Genomic DNA, 22,866 nt, shown 5'->3' on the forward strand with positions numbered 1-22,866 from the left:
GTCCTTGTTTGTGGGCACCATTCCTTAAGATGATTTTGCCATAATAGGAATAGCAGTACATACTAGCCAGTGTCGCTTTTACATTTGGATTTCAGAACTGCAAGCAAACAAAAAAATTAAATGTCATCTGTGAAACAAAAAAAATTGTTTTGACTGATTAACTATTAAAAATTCAGTATTGTTACTTTACAGTTATGGTAATTTGATAATTCATTGCTTTCTATTCTGTGCATCTTCCCACTGTAATGTGGATAGCTGGTTGCTATATTAAACAGTCCCTCTGCCATTTTGATATCTTCCTGGCTGGATTGTCTAGACAACTCTCACCTTTAATTGGTGGGTAATTGGAGACAGTAAGTAGTTTGAAAATATTTAATAAAAGATTCCATCTTATCTACAAAAGAATGAGTTTAAAAGGAAACACACACTTACACTATAGTGGCTCATTTTCAGTTTCTGAATAAAGGTGGTAAAGTTCTCTGTTTAACTGTGTAAGAATATAGCAGGAGTCAAGTAGCACCTTTAAGACCAACAAACTTTTATTCAGAATGTAAGCTTTCATGTGCATGCACGCTTCTTCAGATGAGGAATGAGGTGCAGTAAGCAAACATATGTATAAGAATATGCGCATGTATACTGGAGTGGTGAGAATCTGTGGGTGTCAAAATTGACATACTTTTTTATCAGTCAGAAGCTTGTAATATGGTATAGAGAACCTTGATAAGGGGGAAAGCATCTTTCTCTCTTTAACCCATAAAACACAAATGCTTCCTTGTTATACATTGTCTGCAGTGTATAAGACAGTAAGGTTTACTTAAACTATTTACTTTAAGTATTGATAAAGAACCAGTTTGGTGTAAGCGGTTAAGTGTGTGGATTCTTATCTGGGAGAACCGGGTTTAATTCCCCACTCTACAATGATAAAACTTACAATAAACAAGATCTTTTTAACACAACATCCTTAGTGCCACCTACCGGGTTTAATTCCCCACTCTACAATGATAAAACTTACAATAAACAAGATCTTTTTAACACAACATCCTTAGTGCCACCTATCCAAAACAGTTCTACTCACTGAAGCAACAGCAGTTCACTATAACGTCTCTTCTAACAATAATAGTTCAACAAAATCCAAGTCTTAGCATGTTCATCCAACTGCTCCAGATCTTTTTAACACAACATACATTGTCTGCAGTGAAGACAAGACAGTAAGGTTTACTTAAACTATTTACTTTAAGTATTGATAAAGAACCAGTTTGGTGTAAGCGGTTAAGTGTGCGGATTCTTATCTGGGAGAACCGGGTTTAATTCCCCACTCTACATACATCTGCTGGAATGGCCTTGGGTCAGCCATAACTCTCATAGGAGAGGGCAGCTTCTGTGAGAGCTCTCTCAGCCCCATCTACCTCACAGGGTGTCTGTTGTGGGGCGGAGGAAGGTAAAGGAGATTGTGACCGCTGGTTATTTGTTTATGTATCATATATATAAGGTATGTACTTGCTTAAAAACAAAAGGAGATAAGGGGGAAAGCATCTTTCTCTCTTTAACCCATAAAACACAAATGCTTCCTTGTTATACATTGTCTGCAGTGAAGACAAGACAGTAAGGTTTACTTAAACTATTTACTTTAAGTATTGATAAAGAGTCAGTTTGGTGTAAGTGGTTAAGTGTGCAGATTCTTATCTGGGAGAACTGGGTTTAGTTCCCCACTCCTCCACATAGATCTGCTGGAATGGTCTTGGTTCAGCCATAGCTCTCATAGGAGAGGGCAGCTTCTGTGAGAGCTCTCTCAGCCCCATCTACCTCACAGGGTCTGTTGTGGGGCGGAGGAAGGTAAAGGAGATTGTGACCACTTAGAGATTCAGAGTATACGGCAGGATATAAATCCAAAATCTTCTTCTTAATATTCTCATAGCTTACTTAATATTCTCATAGCTTACTGGAAAAGAGTTTGCAAAGAAAGTTTGCATCAATTGATGACATTTAGAAGTCCTCTTACCAGAAATTCACTCACCAGAAAGTCTCTCATCATTTTGATAGCAGAATTTCTTTTAGTACATCTGGTGTAGCAGCTCACATGATGTCTGTTTGAAATGTTTAAATGGCCGAAAAGAATAGTAATTACTTGCAGGGGTTCAGTAGTGTATTGGAGAGCATATATTTTCCCAAAGGTATGATTGTTGGCAACAGGCCTATATATATGTTTCACAACATTTTCACAGCAGACTTTTTATGGGGTGGTTTGCCATTGCCTTCCCCAGTCTACACTTTCCCCCCAGCAAGCCTCATTTTACTGACCTCGGAAGGATGGAAGGCTGAGTCAACCTCGAACTGGCTACCTGAAAACCCAGCTTCTGCCAGGGATCGAACTCAGGTCAGAAACAGAGTTTAGGACTGCAGTATCGCAGCTTTAACACTCTGCGACGTGGGGCTCTGTATACTATATATGTGTGTGTATACACATACACAATCTACAGGCTTTACTTGTCATTCTTGTAATCTTGCAAGTGTTGTTCATCTCTATTACAACCTATAGCGTCATTAGGAAATACTTTGCTAACAATGACATCTGATATCTGTCCCAAGGACATCAACAATTGGAGGCAGGATGCATGAATCATGTTACACCTATTTTGTGATCTTTGCATTGATTGCTTAATGGTTTCTGAATCCAGTTCAAGTGGCCACTTCTTACCATTAAAGTCCTTCATGACGTGAGGTTCACAGACCTGAAGGATTGCCTCTCCTGGTATGATCCTGTGAAATCTTTGCTTATTGTAACAATGCCTTTTAGTCATTCCGCCCACTTGGGAGATTTTTCCATGGTTGCTACAGTGATTTAGAATCAATTTATAGAGAAAATTAGAAGAGCTACATCTTCCTTGCAGTTTTGGGGGGCCTGAAAGATGGAACACTGGGTCTTCAAGATGGTTGCTGTGTGAGTGCCTTGAATGGTTAAGCTTTTCTTCCTGATGGTTGTTTTACTTTTTTTAATGTAGGGCTTTTTTTTTGAGAGAGAGAGAGAGAGAGAGGACTGTTTTTGTTGTTGTTTTGCCTAATGGGTTACAGTTTTTCGGGAGAAAGGTAGATTTATAAATAAGGGGAAGGGCAGCTAGAATGTATTGCATGCTAATGAGAATCCGTGGGCTGCATAATATTATCTAGCACACTTTTCCTGTACTGCCAGTAGCTGTTTTGTACTCTGTTGTTCCTCAGGACAGCTCTCAACAGTAGGTGGCATTTTCATAGTGATGTACTTCTCTACCAGTTTGTCTTTTCCACTTTGACGTGTTCAGCCTCAAAAGATAACAAGATCAATGTGAATTCATTCTGCAGGAAAAGAGGGGGTGAAACCCTACTGAGATCACACAGGCTATCTATATGTGATGGCTACTGCAGGCTGGGGGTGGGATTCCCCCGTTTATAGCAAGGCTTCAGGAAACAGAACACAGGGCTGCTAGTTCTGTGATTTAGAGTTCCATGTTTTCATTTTTACACAAGAAAGTATTAGAAAGTTTCATCTTCAAAGGCAATATCCTCCAGTAGAAATATGTACATCAGTGTGACAGAGGTGAAATAATGTTCCCTGCCATGGGAGCAGGATTAGGTGAAATTAGGTGAAAATGCAGTATGTGCCCCAGCACCACTATGCTGCCATCACATCACCTGTTGAAGTAAACCATCATACCTCTGTCAGGTTTCCTTTATTTTCTCCTTTCCAGTATTTTTTGTGTGTGTCGGGGGTCACATTCATCTTCTCGACAATAATAAATCTGAATAAAGCACTAGGCTGTACTGTGAGTTGCTTCCCCATTTCACTCATAAGGATGTGCTTAAAGGATGGGAAAGTCAGCTCTTGAACAATCTGGGTTGCAAGTACAATAAAAAGTGGAACTAATTGGCACTGAAATGAAGCTAATCTCTATTAAGTGAGACTGAGGATAGTTTACAGTTATGGTAATTTGCTAATTCATTGCTTCCTATTCAGTACATCTTCCCACTGTAATATGAATAGCTGGTTGCTAAATTAAATGGCCCCTCTGCCATTTTGATATCTTCCTGGCTGTATTGTCAGTACTAGACAATTCTCACTTTGAACTGATGGATATTTGGAGACAGTAAGTAATTTGAAAATATTTAATAAAATATTCCATCTTATCTACAAAATAATTAATTCAAAAGGAAATACACGCATATACTATAGTGGCTCATTTTCAGTCTCTGAATAAACAGGGTGGTAAAGTTCTCTCTTTAAGAACATGTATACTGGAGTGGTAAGAATCCTCATTTTTTTCCTCTTAGATCCCTGAATGTGCTTTTTTTGCTATTTAGTAATCCTTGGCTGCAATGACAAGATAAACATGAAAAAGTAGCAAAATATAAGAGGAAACAGGAACACTCACATCTACTTAAGTTTAATCCTTATGGAAACGGAGTATTATTTCCATTTTGTTTTCATCTTGTGTGATTAAGTTCAGAGTGAGAAGGAGAGGAGGACAGGGATTTTTCCTGAACTGCAGGAAGCCACTGGATTAAAGAGAAACACCCAGATGACTCTCATTTGGAGCATGACTCATGAACTCATGGTTTCTCTGTTTTAAAGGGAACTGTGGGTTGGCTTTGACTGGAGTGTCCGTCTGGATGGTTCATTCGTAACCTCCATGGGGAGGAGTGGACCTAAGCTCTGAAAATGGCATGGAGTAGTTTGCTGCCATGTAGTAGTTTTCAGTAGTTTTCTCCTTTTTTTAGTCCTTTAAAGGGCTTTGCCCATTTCCCAGCCAAGCTGTGCTATATTGTTATAACACAGCTGAGTGGGGAATGGGACCAGAAAGGGAGTTTCTTGTCTGGGTGGTATCCTGGTGAAACCGTTGTTGCTTTTACACAAATGCAACAGGGTAAAAGGAGGAGGGCCAGCAGCTGCTGTGGCAGAAACACATATGTGCACCCTGTCTGGAAGCAGCCAAGGTTTTCAATCTTTTCCAGACGCAATAAGGCGTTTTGTATTGCCAGCTTTCTGTTCACTTCCATATATTGATGAGTACTGTAATGGCACCTGTGCTGCCTTCTGAAAGGATGGCTGTGCTTTACTATCGCTCTTTCACTGGAGGGGTGGCTTATCCTTTTGTAATGTTCATTGCTAAATACGTTTTAAAAACAATTAAAAATCACATATGTACTTCACATGATCGTATGTTGCATGAGACTTGTCTATTGTTGGGATACCAATTACAATTACAATGTTTTGTTAGATTCCACCCAAAACTTGGTCCTAGATGATAATATCAAATTGGATTGGTGGACAAAAACACAAATCAACTCTAGATTTCAGGCAGATAAAAAAATAGGTTTCTTTAAAAAACCAAACGACTTGGACATGATAATATATGATGGGCAGAAACTAATCTCCAAAATATATAATTGGTTGTTAATGAATAAAATGCAAGATGAATTGGTTAAAGAGAGCTGGATTAGATGGCTGAGTGATTTCGGATACAATATTGAATTGAAAGAATGGGATAATATTTGGAAACAAAACTTTAAATTAACTTTAGCATGTGAATTTAAAGAAAACTTGTACAAAATGGCCTATAGATGGTATTTAACTCTGGAGAGACTGGCCAAGATTTATCCAAGCTACTCTAACAAATGCTGGAAATGCGGGAAGGTGAAAGGAACCTTATATCATATTTGGTGGCAGTGTGCTCACGCCAAAAAATATTGGGCCCAAGTCAATATCTGGTGTCAGAAAATTTTCAAAATAAGACTTCCGCATACACCTGAATTTTACCTGTTAAGTATAGTAAAGGAAAATCTCCCCAAATTAGAAAAAAAACGTTTGTTATATATTGTTACTGTGGCTAGAATGTTATACGCCAGGTACTGGAAGGTTGCAAAAATCCCAGAAAGGGATGAGTTTGTGCAAAAGAGGCAGCAGAACTAGATATGCTAACAACGAAATTAAGAGGACAGTCTTACCCGGCTTGTAAAAAGATTTGGAACCCGCTGTATCTATGGATAAAAAGTGTGGGAATTGAAATGAGGAATTTGAACTTATGTTTTGGTAGCTCCCCTTAAGCTCTTGGTGGTGGGGGGTGGGAATGGTGTTGGGGGGCTTGAATGTATTACATTGCTGTAACAATTTGTTTATGCAAGTATTCTGTACTGCAAACAAGTTTCAATAAATTGTTTTATTGTGTAAAAAAAAAAAAGACTTGGTAGGGAACTTGCCCAGAGGTGGGGAACAGAATTTTTATGCATGCTGAAATGCCATGGAAGGCATGGCACTCAGGAGCAGACAGCATTTCTGAACATCCCAAGTAGGTTTGAATTGGTCTGGGACTCCTTAAATATATAACAATTGCAGCATTTTGAACCAGTTGTAGTTTCCAGGTTGTATTCAAGGGCAGCCTCGTGTGAAGAGCATTGCAGTAATCCAACCATGAGGTTACAGAAGTGTTGAACAGCATGGCCAAATCAGCCTAGCCTATGTAACAAGAGAGATGGCAAATCAGATGCACTGATAGAAGGCACTCCTAGCCACAATACCAACCTGATTTTCAAAGAGCAAGGGAGGGTCCATGAGTATCCCGAGTCTGCTAACCTGCTCTGAAAAAACAAATGCCACTCCCTTTAGGACAGCAGATTCAGTCCCTCTAAGTTAGCATTTCTGACCAGCATTACCACTACCTTATCTGGATTCAACTTATCTGGATTCAGTTTGATCTGCTTTAGCCACCTGACCATAGACTCAAGCACTGATTCAGAACTAAGATGGATGTATCTGGAGGCTTGGATAATGAAATATAGATCTGGGTGCTATCTACATATTGATGACACCCAAAGATCTGGATAATCTTATTCAGCAGCCTGGTATTATATTAAAGAACACAAACGAAAGAATAGAACCCTGTGGCACAAATTCCACTCAGTAGATTCTGCACCTCCCATGAACATTCTTGTATCTGATCAAGCAGAAAAGAGCGAAACCACTGAAGGGGTGTGCAATATTCCTGAAACCTACTTTGAATGGAAACAAGGTAATATTCTACCCATGTTGTTTGATATCCATCTCCAAGGTCTGTGTCAAAGGAGGAAAATGAGTTTCAACTAGAAATGGGCACAAACTGGGAAAATGGTGGTTTGTGTTGGTTCATGGTTTGTTTGATTGCCTGAACTGTTTCATGGTTTGTCCAGTTCATCTGGTCCTTAGTAAGCTCTGAAGGTATTTAAATGCCTTCAGAGCTCACTTCCCCTTGGTCATGGCCAGTTTCAGTGGACTGAAACTGACCCACTCTCCCTTCCCTTGCTTTCCCTAGCCAGCCCTTCAAAGCTGCCAACTAGGGGAAGCAAAGGGGAGGAGAGAGGGTCAGTTTCGCTCCCCTGGGATTGGAAGAAGGGAGTGAAACTGATCTGCTCTCTCCCATTCCCTTCCTCAGCCTGCCTGCCATGGCAGAGAGCAGCCTCATGACTTGGGGAGGCATTTAAAAGCCACCCCCTCCCTTTTCCAGCCCATGAACTCCTAGGGAAGCCGAAGCTTGGAGGCAACTCTCGAAATTAAAAAATGACTCATCTAGGAAATGGAAGGAGGGTCTTATAATGAAGGATGGATATAAACAAATAACCAGTGCTTGTAGAGAAAGAGTTAGGAAAGCTAAAGCTCAGTATCAGCTTAGTATAGTGAGAGATGCTAAAAAAACAAAACAAAAAAGAGTTATATAGCTATGGGTCACCTGGGGAAGCTGATCTGGGGAAGGAAGACAGTTTAAACTACCTTCCCTTGGCTTCCCCAGGAGCTCTGCAGCTGGGGGTGCCTGGGGTAGCCAAGGCTTGGAGGGAAGAAACAAACCCTGCACAAATCTAAAAACCTCTATGGGAGGTTTGGGGAGGGTTCATGGGTAACACTTTCTCTCTAACTGATTTGAAATGAACCACAAATCTCGGTTGGTGGATCAGTTCATGCACATCTCTAATTTCAACATTAAAACCAAAGTTGGTTAGTTGTATGTTTCAGATCAAAGGGCCTTTTAAAAGTAAAGCTAAATAAAGCTTTACAGTCTCTAGATTTAAACTTCTACAACATGTCAAATCAGCAAAAACTGCAGTAAATATAGATAAAACAAGAACTCAGTAATAAAACCTTAAAGCAATGTACTTACTGAAACCCAGAAATACAACAAAAAGAGGGGGAAATATGCCACATGAACTGCTTTCATCTTTCAGAGACTGGTGACCCCAACTGAAAATGAAAGTGTAGATGGGCCATCTTTTGAACTAGCCCTGGGCCTTTCGCCTAGCGCCCTGAAATTTGGTGGGTGATTGTTTTCCTATCAGTGGAAATGTAATGGGGGAATAGAGTGCCTTTTTAATTTGTTTTTTATGTCAGTCTTCTACTAAAAACAAGAGCAAGATAAAGAATCATGCAATGTCCTTATTTGATTTACATAAAAACACATCTTGCATTATTGCTTCTGAAAGGAAAGCTATTTCTAGAGTGGACCAGGGAAGCAATTAGAAAGGAACCTTGAACTGTTTATGTGGTTAGATCCAAGCGGGCAGCCGTGTTGGTCTGAAGCAGTTGAACAAAGCAGGAGTCAAGGGTCACCTTTAAGAGCAACCAATTTGGTTGGTCTTAAAGGTGCTGGATTCCTCGTTTGATGAAGTATGCTTAAGAGCACATGAAAGCTTACGTTCTAAATAAAAATTGGTTGGTCTTAAAGGTGCTGTCAGGTCTTTGGTGCCCCTCCCGGTCCCCCGGCGTCGCCGTTGCCCCACCCGGGCACTCTGGGGCGTTCCCCGGAGGTCTCAGAAACAGGGGGGTGGGCACTGGGTTACTTCACCGCAGGCCCCCGTTCCCTCCTGGCTGTGCTATGGCTCCTGTCCCTCTCTCTCGCGAGGCAGCCTCTTTGCGCATCAGCCAGCTCTCCTCAGCGACCTCCTCCCTCCCTCCTTTTATGCTTCCCGACCCATCCTCCCCCCTCCCAGGACCTGCCCCTCTCTGGCTCCTCCCCCCTTCAAAGCCCCAGACGCCCAGGAGAGGTGCGTCGGGGCCGGGCTGACTGGGCGTGCCTCAGGCGTCCCAGCCCTCAGCGGCGTGCTGCAAGGGAGCGTCTCGTGCTGCGACGAGCTGAATGGCTCTCCCTCTTGCTCTCCGGCGTCTTGCCCCGGCCAGACCTCACGGACTCGAAGCCGGGCTCGCCGTCTGGGAGGCGTCGCTCGGGTGGCTGCTTTCGCCCCGTCAGTCGAGGTGAGGGGTGGGGCCTCCACAGGGGCTTGGAGAGGTGGGGGGGGCTCTTGGGGCGATGCCGGGGGCTTGGAGCGGCTGGCAGGCGCCGGGGGGTCTCCTCCGCGCAGTCCCTGCCCGGGCTGGGCGGGACAGGTGCCGCTTGACTCCTGCTTTGTTTATGGGGTTATTTTCAATGGAAGAATAGGAAGCGGGAAAATGCTTGAGTATACTGTCTTAATTGCCACCTTTCCTACCTGATTACTCCTCATCTACCATAATCAGGGAGTCTATTTTCCTGTTTTTAAAAAAGGGTTATTAGGGTAAATAGTCAGGTTTCACTCTGAATAAATAACCCAAATGGGTTTGGTTCATTTTACTAAGACTGGAAAGGGAGCCATAATTATGTGGAAGATCAGTTCCTTTGTATGCAAAAGGTCCCAGGTTAGATTTCTGGGCTCCAGAGAAAAGATCTCAGGTAGAAGGATTAGGAAAGATTTTTATCACCCCAAACTCTCCAGACTGCTGCCAATTGGAGCAGACAGTAGTGAGCTACATGGATCAGTGAGACAGCTTCATATGGTTATATATATATGATCAATTTCTAAACTTGCATTTGAAATATACATTTTAATATTAGGATATCAGGTTTTGTAATTAAAGGAATGTACATGTAATAGTATTTTCCATGATTGTGTAAAATTTGGAAGGGGTACATGAATGGTGACTGCAATTCCAGTTATTTCCATGGAGCTTTCAGCTACAAGCTTAGAAACTGTCACTGTTTTGCAGTGGTCCTGTTGCTGTATCTGTCATACTTATGAACATTAGAAGAATATTCAGACTAATGTTTCTTCAAGGGAAAACACAAATCATTTACAAGAAAACTCAATTTTAACTACTCTATGACTCTGCCTTCCCAAACTCATTTCATGTTGTGTTTAACACTATGTTTTCATTTAATATATAGCATACAAATTCTGTTGCATACAGAAGTAATGGAGCAGAAAATTTCCCATGCCTTACCATAATGGCTGAAAAGGGCAGCTTGGCAAAGTGCAATTGCAAACTTAAAATGGGTTCCTTGCTAGTCTAAGCTACTGGATAGTCTCAGATCTGATTAATTTTCCCAAGACACCCATATACTGTAGCACATTTGGTTGCTGTAGAAGTGATTCTGCTGGTGACGTTTCATGTTATGATCACTAAGATGTACCTTGAATCTAGTTGTTTGGTACAGAATACCTGTAGATACCTTAGCTCAGAATCGAATGAAGCACCCATAGCAGCCTAAATTATGCATATTGTGATTGTTGAAGGCCTCTCTGTCTTCATATATGGTTTTGCTATTCAGATGTGCCAAAAACCCATGCTATATGACATGCATTTTATGGAAAAGGCAAGCAGCTTTCTCTTCCCTGCCCTTGTGTTTGCGGTATGCACATGCAATTTTTAGAGTGGTTATTACCAGAGCAAAACAAACAGCTTCTGAGGGGGTGGGGGGAGAATGTGTGATTTCTCTAACTTGTTACCATAGAATATTCATCCAGCAGTTCTTCATAGCACCAGGGGCTGCTATGGGGGTGGGCAAAGTAACTTTTCTAGATGTGCCGCTCTATCCTAGCAGCTTCTTGCAATTCCACTTCCATCTTTGTGTTATGTGAGGTCATTTCTGTTGAATCTGTAGTGTGTCTGAAGTGACAATCAAAAATTCCATACCCAGGATGTATTCCCACTGGGAGAATGTTTGAGCAACCCCTGTGCTATAGGCAGGGTACTCCCCTGCATATCAAATTAAGAAGATGCTGCAGGAAGACAATCCCAGTTGGTTTGCAGCTTGTCAGCTTCATTCTAGAAAATGTTTCCATTGTGAACATGTCTGTCTAACTTGTGCAGAAATATTTGGATGTCTTCTCAGCCTGGTGCCCATGGATATATTCTCAACCTTTGTGAGCTATGCAAGCAACTTAACTTCTGATATTGCTTAGTGAATAGTACGCATTCTATGCTGCGTGCTTGTAATCTTCCTTTAAATAACCAGTGTAGGTTAGTATTGAGTTTTAAGTCAGAAATTCTTGAAGGTTTTTTTTTTAGAAGAGTGACAAGAACCAAAGACTCTTCTCTTGAGCTAATTTACCAGCCAAATTGCAGATATTAAAATGAGGAGAGAGCACTTTAAACAAATGTTGGGGTTAGGGAAAATGATTCTGGAACTGTCAGGTGCTGATGTCCAAAGGGTGGTTAAGTACCTGCCATGATCAGGCAGACAGAAGTCACACCAGCAGGAAGGCTAATGGCTAACAGGTAGGTGGTCTGGTAATCTGGCAGCATGAAGGGTTAGCCTGTGGCAAACTGGCCAGATTGTGGGCAAGCAACTAATCTTTACAGGAAGAATGTAGACAATGATATGAGCATTAGATAGAAAACACAGCAAAGCAGTAAAGAGAAATCACTTATAATATGCTTAGTGGGTTTTTAATTTGTTTGTTTGTTTATTTCATTTACTAGTGATAAGATCTGTGGTGGGGAGAAAGACAAGGGGGTCTAGACATTTGCTATGGGTGAGTTTCATGGCCTTGGTGGTGGGGAGGGAAGGAAAATATAGAAGGAGGCAAGGTATGTCAAGAAGGCAGCAGTTGGGAAGGGAAATGGAGAAAGTGGGGAAATGTGGGGTAGGTTATCAGAGAAGGAGGTATCTTCAAAAAGAAGGGATGGGGGGCAAAAGAGATGGGGGGTAGATTATTTTCCATCTCCTTCCCCCTCCCTGCAGCCTCTGCTGAGGTTTCAAACCTCTGCTGAGTCATGGGATTCCTTGAGTGGTGTTGGGCAAGTCTCTGAGCCTTGTTGTGAACTCACACAATTCTCATGCATTTAAAACCACTGTTTTATGACTTCTTGGAAGAAAAGCAGGATAGAGACATACAACAACTGTGTAATCAGAGTTGTACCTGAACAAATAATACAGACTGAAACTTTCAAACATGAGAAATTAGTCCTGTTTTGATATATTTTCATGTCTTATTATAAAGATCTGATTATTATAGTCATGCAGTCTACATGCTTTGCAATGCTCTCCAGTGTAATCCAATACTTTGTTATATTTCCTGAAGTAAAAGAAAAGGCTGTTTTTATACTAGCAAGCAAACAGTAGTAAAATGGTTGGATTTGCATGGCTTTGCAACACGTTTCATAGGAGGCAGAACTGACTGTTTTTTGTTCAGTCAAATGAACTTCATCCATTGTGGTAAATTAAGGCTCCACATTAATAGTAATCTATAATACAGGAAATGTAACATGGAATATTTTAAAAGTTAATGTGCTTTAGAAGAAGAAAGCTTTGACCCAATTTATAAATATTTGCTTCTTAGAGGTTAGATTGTACGTTTCAAATACGGATCCCTTAAAAAACTTCTGGCAAGAATGATTCCTTAATTTGTTTATATACTGAAACTTCCATAGGTGAACTTTCTCAGGATTGTACACAATTAACCTTCATTTACAGAACACAGCCCTGCTGCTACATTCACATCCCAAGCATTTAAATAGGATCAAAACATAAACGTAACTGCATCCTATCATTCCAGAGTCCTTAACAATGCTTTTACTTATTTGTCAACAAAAGGTGATTTGTTTGAAATTCTAAATGAAGACGTTGATTGCTCTTCCCCTTCAAAGTTTCCAAGGAACAGTGTGGCTTTTTATATTCAGGGATAAGGGAAGCTGCTCATAGCATAAATAAGAGAAGTGAGGCAGAGTAGAATCTGGATTTTGTTAAACACAGGATGCAGCTGGTACTCTCCCTAAGAGAATTCAAGATGGGGAGGGGGAAGACTTTCTCCACCTTCCATTGACAATGGAATCTACTGTGCATATTCTTGTTTCACAGTCAGCTTGGGTAACCAAATTATCCCTTAAAAGAGATGAAAAGAGGACAGTTTCTAAACAGCTAACATGCAAGTTATTCACAGCACAACTTTAAATACAAAATAAACAAGGCAAAGCTAAATATTTACAAACTTGTATACAGTGCCCAGCGGGTTCTGGTATCTAATTGCAGACAGCTTTACAATTTGGTGACTGGTAAAATGTTTCCTGTCTTCTGTTTGTGTGACACTGGATAGCAGAGAAGAAACTGGCACAATTGAGCCATAGTCTGCCTAGGTATACGGCTGCTTCCTTCCTCTCTGGCCTTCGTGTCATGAAGCATGCTCATGGGAGAACCTCGCAGTGTTCTTGTGGCTTTTCCAGCTGGAAAGCTCATTTGGCTTCTGGTTTAGTCAGACTAATGAAGGAAGAGGGGCCTGCATACATCTGTTTTACATGGGAAATAATTGTGCTGGAAAGGAGGTGGTAGAGAGAGAATGAGGCTGAAAGCATGTTTCCCTGATATTCTTGGTTTTGTTCTGTTGCCTCCTATTCTCTTTAAGTTTGCAGAGACTTCTCATTCCCGTCCAAGAGGATGGAGTGAAATGGTCTTACCTGGTGTCTCATAAGACTGTGCAGGCTGCTTTGTTTTCTTCCTGCAAATTCATTGAAGTTAAGCTAATCAATATACAAGGTTAAAAGTGGGAAATAATAAACCACAAGAGGGAGTTTGCCCAGGAAGATCCTGATACTGAGGAATAATGGTATCTAGCTCTTGTTTTAAAAACCACCTCAGGCAAAAAGCTTTAGAGAACATTGTATAGACCTGTCTTAATTAAATCAATACATCTAATACTCAGCATAGCCAGACCTGTGGATATGTAAATCCAGAGATTGCAGCCACGGACAGACAAAATGGAAATTTCTGCAAACCTGAAAAATACCCTAGGTTTGCAAGAAAATTTGAAATCTTAAAAAAAGACAAAGAACCAATGTCTATATATGTAAGAAATTAATGGTCTTAGTAGCTGTTGGTAGGCAACCACAGTATTGCCAGTCTTTAGGCATGGGTTTCTGTCAGTAAAAGGCAGGTGGAGGGAGCAGTCAGGGCCAGCGGTAGTGGTTCTGCCACCCCAGGCAGAACCCCGTGCCCCACCCTCCACTCCAAAAAAGTGATGTCATCGCGATGGTGGGGAGAGAGGGTTTTAACTTGTTTGCTTGCCCGCCCTTGCCCAGCCCTTTCCCCCACTTCAGGGGAACCTGGCAGGGCTGCGGGCAGCGGCTGTATCAGCGGCTGCCCAGCCAGCTTCCTCTGAAGTGGGGGAGAGGGGCTGAGCAAGGGACGGGGAAGAGTCAGTGCAAGCCTCATGGGTCTCTGCTTATTTACTGTAATACTGACACACGTGTGTTTGCCTGTTTCTTCCTTTCCAGCAGTTTTGTCAGTGCAAATAGGGGAGAGATGTCTGAAGCTGAGAATGAGGGGATAATAATTTAGTTGAGGAAGTTGCATCAATTCACTTAAAAGACAGCTTCCAAATGTTCCCCCCCCCTGCCCCCGGACAAAATGTAGTGTGCTTTGTGATGGACACCAGTTTCACCTTTCAATGCAGGCTTAAGAAAAGGGGCAAAAAAGTCTGAGCTAAGGGTCTGAACTAATGGCTGCTGATGTCAAAGAGGCACTGTGCATCTTCCCTCTTTGACTAGCAAGCACACTATACACTTATTGTGGTTATACAGCTACAATGGCGGGCTGTTGCATACTAAGTACGGAACAAAAAAGGGCAAAAAGGCATTTATTTCGGCCAGGATTGCAGATGAGTCAATGGACAGCAGGGAAGCATCTGCTGGGCAGTCTGCTAATAATCATCATCATAATAATTGATAATGCGAACAATATTTGTCATCTATAACGTGCTTAAAGCAGTTAACATGTTTAACATGTTATGTTTAATAATACACACCCCAAAATTGTAAGAGTGAGTTCTCAAACTGCAAATTGTGTTACAGGGAGTAACAGTAAAAGTATAAGTGCAACATGCTTCAGTTTATATTGGCGATGAGCTTTTGGTCTTTAACCTTTTTATTTTTTAATCTGAGCATTCACAATGTAGAAGGAAGCGGGGGGTGGGGGGTGTTACTAAGGCAATAGGAAGCAGTCTCATTGTCCTAGTAATAATAAGTGTTCAAACAGAACTTAACCAAAGTGAAGGTGGAAATAGTTTTATGCAAAGGGGATTTCTATGTAGAAAAGTTCTATCTGCCCATTTTTACCATTACTTCTCTACCGGTGATTGTAATATATAGCTCTGGAGAGCACATAGAGCCATCTAGTGGCAATTTCAACTTATTGCAAGATAGTTTGTATTACTATTTCCAGGAAAATACAAGGCGGAAATAATTGGAAAAGGAAAGTACAACCTGGCATTCCTAAAACACGTTACATAATATGCACTGATATTTCCACCAGGAACATACAGTATGTCACAGAAGTGAGTACACCCCCTCACATTTTGTAAATATTTAAGTATATCTTTTCATGAGACAACACTGAAGAAATGACACTTGGCTACAATGTAAAGTAGTGAGCTGCAGCTTGTATAACAGTGTAAATGTGCTGTCCCCTCAAAATTACGCAACACACAGCCATTAATGTCTAAACTGCTGGCAACAAAAGTGAGTACACCCTTAAGTGATAATGTCCAAATGGGGCCCAAAGTGTCAATATTTTGTGTGGCCACCATTATTTTCCAGCACTGCCTCAACCCTCTTGGGATAGAGTTCACCAGAGCTTCTCAGGTTGCCACTGGAGTCCTCTTCCACTCCTCCATGACGACATCACGTAGCTGGTGGATGTTAAGAGACCTTGTGCACCTCCGCCTTCCGTTTCAGGATGCCCCACAGATGCTCAATAGGGTTTAGGTCTGGAGACATGCTTGGCCGGTCCATCACCTTTACCCTCAACTTCTTTAGCAAGGCAGTGGTCCTTTTGGAGGTGTGTTTGAGGTCGTTATCATGTTGGAATATTGCCCTGTGGCCCAGTCTCCTAAGGGAGGGGATCATGCTCTGCTTCAGTATGTCACAGTACATGTTGATATTCATGGTTCCTTCAATGAATTGTAGCTCCCCAGTGCCGGCAGCATTCATGCAGCCCCATGCTTGACTGTAGGCAAGACACACTTGTCTTTGTACTCCTCATCTGGTTGCCACCACACACTCTTGACACCATCTGAACCAAATAAGTTTATCTTTACCATGTCCTTAGTCTGCTTGTCTGCAACAAACCGTTTGCGGGCTTTCTTGTGCATCATCTTTAGAAGAGGCTTCCTTCTGGGACGACAGCCCTGCAGACCAATTTAATGCAGCATGTGACGTATGGTCTGAGCACTGACAGGCTGACCCCACACCCCTTCAACCTCTGTAGCAATGCTGGAAGCACTCATAGGTCTGTTTCCCAAAGCCAACCTCTGGATATGACGCTGAGCACGGGCACTCAACTTCTTTGGTCGACCATGGCGAGGCTTCTTCTGAGTAGAACCTGTCATGTTAAACCGCTGTATGGTCTTGGCCACTGTGCTGCAGCTCAGTTTCAGGGTCTTGGCAATCTTCTTATAGCCTGGGCCATCTTTATGTAGAGCAACAATTCATTTTTTCAGCTCCTCAGAGAGTTCATTGCTGTGAGGTGCCATATGGAACTTCCAGTTACCAGTATGAGGGAGTGAGAGTGATAACCTGCTTCCCCTTTACACCTCATACCTTGTACCACTAATGAGTCACATGACACCAGGGAGGGGAAATGGCTACTTGGGCGCCATTTGGACATCATCACTTAGGGGTGTACTCACTTTTGTTGCCAGCAGTTTAGACATTAATGGCTGTGTGTTGCGTAATTTTGAGGGGACAGCACATTTACACTGTTATACAAGCTATAGACTCACTACTTTACATTGTAGCCAAATGTCATTTCTTCAGTGTTATCACATGAAAAGATATACTTAAATATTTACAAAATGTGAGGGGGTTTACTCACTTCTGTGACATACTGTATACTCACCGTATGTTTTCCTTTAAATTAGTTTTACAGTTTGTTGGTATATGGTTTTGTGGAGCAATTTCCAATCAGTTCCTTAACTCATTCATACTGAGACAGTTCCGTGTTCCCCTAATTGCCCCGTCTGCATCCTCTTGGCCTGTTTTAATCCTCTTTTCTCTTGCTGTTTGCTTTTACTTTGCTCGTCAGTGCTGCCAGACTTGGAAGTTACATTAACTTGACATCTGTTCCTTTCTAGGAGAAATGTGATGCCAGCTCCACATCTCTACAGCTGCGATCCCAGATTGAAGTAAGCACAATGAAGGCAATGATCTATTTTGGGTTTGTCATCATTATGGTATTCTCTATCAGTCAGATAACAAAGCCTGTTGTTGTTCATTCTAAACTCAGATTCATGCATCTTCTCTTACAGGAATCCCTTGGCTTCAGCAGTGTTGTTTCAACCCCAGAAACAGAAAGAAAGTAAGTTTTTCTCTTTCATTGTGAATTGATTACATAGAAATATCAGTACACATCAAATTATTTTATTTTCACAACTCTATATATAAAAGCAAGTGTCCCGACTGACTCATCAATGCTCCTGGACCTAGAAACCCAAAATTTGGGGACGATGTTCCTTTCATGACATAAGTGCACACTCTGAAGGGATTTTTAGAAATTTGACCCCTAATGGGGTGCAAAGGGGTAAAATGTGTTTTCCCTAACGCTGTGCTGTGTGCCTGGTAGGTTGCTGCCTGCTTGCACACCCCTCTCTCCAATTGGTCAGCTGCAGAGCTCTGTGTTCTGAGGTGAAAATCAGTTAACAGAGACTGCAGACAGTTGAACAGGTGTCCTGACTAACTCATCAACACCCAGCCGAAACCCCTGGACCTAAGTAATAACATTGATACTGCTGCTGGGAAGGAGATAGGGAAATTCCTGGAGATCTGAGAGGTGGAAACTGGAGAATGTGAGCTTTGAGGAGGGATGTGACCTCCACTCTTCAAACCAGCCATTTCCTCCTGGGGAACCATTGCTGCTAATCTCCAGGTGAGGACTGGAGATCTCTCAGAATTCAGTATTATAACTGGATTAAAAGTTGCTAAATACTGTAGCAAAGTACATGTTTCCTGCTTGTATTCCTAATTCTTTTTAAAATAGCAGTAAATGTTTCTTTCTTGTCTTGCCACCATATTTGGTCTCTTTTGCTTTTCCCATATTATATCCTTTTCTGTCACATTGTGTATTTGGTTGTTTTTGTAAGTAATCAAGGAATGTGTAAGACTGATAAGAGTAAGACTTATTACAGTTTTACACTACCTAAAGAATAGACTCCCCGGTAGTGAAAATGGCAGCTGCCATCTCACCTCTTAATTTGGAATCTTCAAGTAAATACCAATAATAACTTAATGTATTGGTAGTACTTGTAAAAAATATGTGCAGATAGATGGATTTCCCCTGTAACCATGGGAAATACCTTCAAGGCAGCAAAATGTGAGAATATTGTTTAAAGAGGGCAAGTCAATTTAAAACTATTAGAGGTTATGGGCATTTCATTCCACTCTAAGAATTTGAAACATAATTTAGACTTGTACTTGTCAAATGTGACATTTTGATTGATTACTGCTAACATTATTCCCTAGATGACAGTCTAGCCAGTTACGTACTGTAGAAGATTATAAAAATATGTAAGCAAAACAATGTTTTTATTTCCTGCCTTAGAACCCTCTTGTTTTCGCTCCTAGTGCAAATAAATTGAGTTGAGTTCTTGTAAAAATTTCTATTTATGCATCCTACATCTGAACAATGTGTTTTCAAGTACTCTGATTTATTTCAATTGGGGAAAAGTACCTTAAATATCTGTGTTGGATACTTTGGATACCAGTGGAAGCTTAGGTGCAATAGGCATTCCAGCTTGAAGGCCCTCAACACAAGCCACTAGTTCCTTCCAGGGCACATTTCTTGGATCAGAATGAAGGTTTTAAAAATATAAGTAACTAAATCACAATGAACTAAAATTCTGTGGCAGAAGTTAATACCATTTAAAACAGAGTCAGTAGCTAGGGCACTGGACTCAAGGCTAGGGAAACGCAACTTTAAATCTTTGCTCAGCTCACTGGGTGACTTTAGGGCAGTCACTCTCTGTCAATTAATCCACAATGCAGAGCTATTATGAGAGTAATATTGAAGAGAAAGAACAATGAATGCCTCCCTAAACTCCTTGAAGAATAGAGGGATTAAAAGGTAATAATACTAATGTCTAAGGCCCTGTAAAAATAGATGGCATTTTCGTGTTGAGACCTTACAAAAATGGGGTTGTGAATATATGTCTGAGAGTAAATGTGAAGCTAAACTTTGTCCTGCCCTGTCTGAGTAGTCACATTGAAATATAAATTTAAGCACTATTACAACAGCATTTGTCAAATTGTACGGATTTCATACTCCTCCCACCTCAAGAATCTTTGGCTTCCAGTCTATGTACTACATGTGAACTCAGAGAAAGGTGGTATATAAATCTAAATTATAAAGAAATCTATCCTAGGAGTTATTTGTCAGAGTACTTGTTAGATAATCAATATGTCACCACAAAAAAGTCAGCAATAGATAGCTTTTGTTCCTCATGCAGTTGAAGGGTTGCCAAGTCCAATTCACGAAATATCTGGGGACTTTGGAGGTGGAGCCAGGAGACTTTGGGGATGGAGCCAGGAGACATTGGGGACGGAGCCAGGAACAAGGGTATGACAAGCAAAATTGAACTCCAAGGGAGTTCTGGCCATCACATTTAAAGGGACAGTACACCTTTTTAAATGTCTTCCTTCCATAGGAAATAATGAAGGATAGGGGCACCTTCTTTTGGGGCTCATAGAATTGGACCCCTTGGTCCAATCATTTTGAAACTTGGGGGATACTTTGGGGAGAGGCACTAAATACTATAATAAAAATTGGTGCCTCTAACTCAAAAAACAGCTCCTCCAGAGCCCCCAAAACCTCCAGATCAATTCCCCATTATACCCCATGAGAATCGATCTCCACATAGGGAATAATGAAGTGCTCAGCAGAGGTTTCCTCCCCCCCCCCCCGTTTCTGGTGACTCTGAAGCGAGGGATTGGCGTCTCTACTCACGAGTTGCAGCCAACTTCTTCCAAGTAACGACACACCATCCCAAGAGGAAGCCTTTCAATCAGAGACTGAAGCCTCCGGAGGTGGAAAGGCACATGGTCCTCTGGGGACGGGGCTTCCCCCTGCCGGCCAGCTGACTGGGGGCGGGAAGGAGCCTGGGAAAGCGGAAGTACCCCCTCTGGGACCTGGGGATTGGCAAGCCTATGCAGTTGTGAACTGGATAAGAAAGGGCTACAACTGGGAGGGGAGGGAAACATGTGATCACAGCAGAGGTTAGGATAATTGTTGTGTGGATGCAACCTAAGACTCATTTCCACACTTTTGAAGAGAGAAAAGTTCTGTTCACAGGCACTGAAGTTTTCATAGTAAGTGTTTTAAGGGGAGTTGTCTCTAAAAGCATAGCTAAGTGTTAAGCATCTACAGTTGTCATTATGCTATTAGAGCTAAGAACTCAGTGTATTGGAGAACTTGTGTGGTGATTAATGGAATGTTAGAGATTCAAGTCCCTACTGCCAGATTCCTTTCACAGATTCCAGCTGCCCCGGGATTCTTAAAAGAGGTGATGGAATGTTGGTTACTTGAAACTGATTTGTTTGACTGTATGTTTGTATGTGTGTGTTTTTGTATAGCCAAAAAGGGTAAAAAAAGAGAGCGCTCTGTTTTTTCTTGTGTGTTGGCATTGAGAGCTAACTGTTTGATATGCTCTGTGGTTGGAGGTTGCACATCTGTGCATCAGCATGCAAGTAAACACAGGATACCGCCTGACTCAAGGTTGCTGCCATCTGTTCCTATTTCATGAGAAATGAGTTGGTGGTCTCGGTCCAATTTCCACTGGGCAAGTTCTGCAAAGGTACCATAACACTTGGCATTAAACTAAAGGGGAATATTAAGTACCTACTGTAAAGCACTGTTAAAGAGACTAAATTACCAGAAATAGAGTCCCCTTTCATTGTTTCAAAGAGTATTGCAAGCTTCTGTTGTTATAATAAGTAGTGTTATTATCCATTTAATGAAAAATATTGGGGAAGCTTAGGTGCCCAGGATCTTACTTCTGGTATGGTCACTTTCCTTGAATTGTTTATTCAGGCACAAGATGGAGAGAACTGATCCTCCTTGTGTGTTTAGCAGGAAATCCAGGTCAAACTAAGTTTCCTTCTGCATCCTGTCTTTTCATCCTGTTTATAGCAGAGAAAGGAGGACAGGCAGTTTGGGTTTTTCCCACCATGGAGGATGCATCTGTTTCAAAGTGGGACTGGTTTTAAGGCAGGCTATATAATGCAGTCTCTCATAGTGAAGATATTACATGCAGGTGGCTATTGACAATAAAAATTTAAACCAAATGGTTAAAACATATAAGAATTAAATCTATAACAGAATTAATCAAGGTAATGAGACAGAAATCAGTATACAGAACAAAATATAGTAAAAAAGGTAAAAGTAGTCCCCTGTGCAAGCACCAAGTCATTACCGATCCATGGGGTGACGTCACATCATGATGTTTTCTTAGCAGACTTTTACAGGGTGGTTTGCCATTGCCTTCCCAGTCATCTACACTTTACCCCAGCAAGCTGGGCACTCATTTTACTGGCCGTGGAAGGATGACCCTTTATACACAGAATAACTGTCAGATTAATTTGCATTAGACCTATGCCATGAACTACAGGTAATTTTGGCTGCTGGTTGACTTGTTTATTGGAGAGCTACATGTGTATGGCAAAGAGTCAGACTCAACTGTGCGACTGAACAGCAACACATGTGTATGGAGAGTGCATGCATGCTCTGCATAATGCCATATTTCTGAGAAGCTTTGCATGTCATATCCTGTTTTCTCAGCAGTTATGAAGTTTACCCATAGTTACAGCTGTTTTCCAAGTGTGAAATGCTTGATCATACTGTGAGTTGATCTCATGCACATCTCGTGATGAACTGCTCAGTCTGAGTGCATGTCTTATGATCAGATCTCTGGCTGCAAGAGAAATTTTTATTGTTATGATTGAGTTTATGAGTGATTTGGTTCCTGTGTTGATTTCCAAAGTTCCTAGCAACGTGATGGTGTAGTGAATTTCAAGTATAGGCTATTGGTCTGAACTTCCTGAGACTGAGAGGAAAAAAGATCTTGGGGACATAGTGGATAGTTCAGTGAAAGAGTCAACCAAGTGTGCTGCAGTGGTGAAAATGGCAAACTCTATGTTAGGAAAGCAATTGAGAATAAAATGACCTATATTGTAATGCCTGTCTGTGGCACCTATGGTGTGGCCTCATTTGCAATCTTGTGTACAGTTCTAATCATTGTATCTCCAAAAGGACATGGCAAAGCTGGAAAAAGTACAGAGGAAGGCAACCAAGAAGATGGGGTGGGATTGGAGCACCTTTCCTATTATGAAAGGCTAAAGAGTCTGGGGCTTTGCAGTTTAGAAAATGGACAACTATGGAGGGACATGATAGAGTTTATAAAATTATGCATGGAATGGAGAGAGGTGATAAAGAAAAAAAGTATCTTTCTCACAAAGTACTAGAACTTAAGGACATCCAAAGAAACTGATGGGCTGTCAGTGCAGGATTTTACACACAGAGTGATTAAACTGGAATTTGCTGCCAAAAGATGTAGTGATAGGCACAGGAATAAGCAACTTTA

General features: G+C 41.4%; 1 protein-coding gene across 5 annotated transcripts in view; it reads left to right on the plus strand.

Annotated features, from left to right (window-relative positions):
• Positions 1-22,866, plus strand: part of SASH1 (SAM and SH3 domain containing 1) — a 1,059,311-nt gene that overhangs the window by 947,347 nt on the left and 89,098 nt on the right. For all 5 annotated transcript variants that reach the window (XM_060240717.1, XM_060240744.1, XM_060240734.1 and 2 more), the window contains exons 3-4: positions 17,371-17,421; positions 17,545-17,594. In XM_060240717.1, the coding sequence (XP_060096700.1) occupies positions 17,371-17,421; positions 17,545-17,594 (101 nt within the window). The remainder of the gene's footprint in view (positions 1-17,370; positions 17,422-17,544; positions 17,595-22,866) is intronic.

This window comes from Heteronotia binoei, chromosome 1 (assembly GCF_032191835.1).
Source record: "Heteronotia binoei isolate CCM8104 ecotype False Entrance Well chromosome 1, APGP_CSIRO_Hbin_v1, whole genome shotgun sequence".
Classification (NCBI taxonomy): Eukaryota; Metazoa; Chordata; class Lepidosauria; order Squamata; family Gekkonidae; genus Heteronotia; species Heteronotia binoei.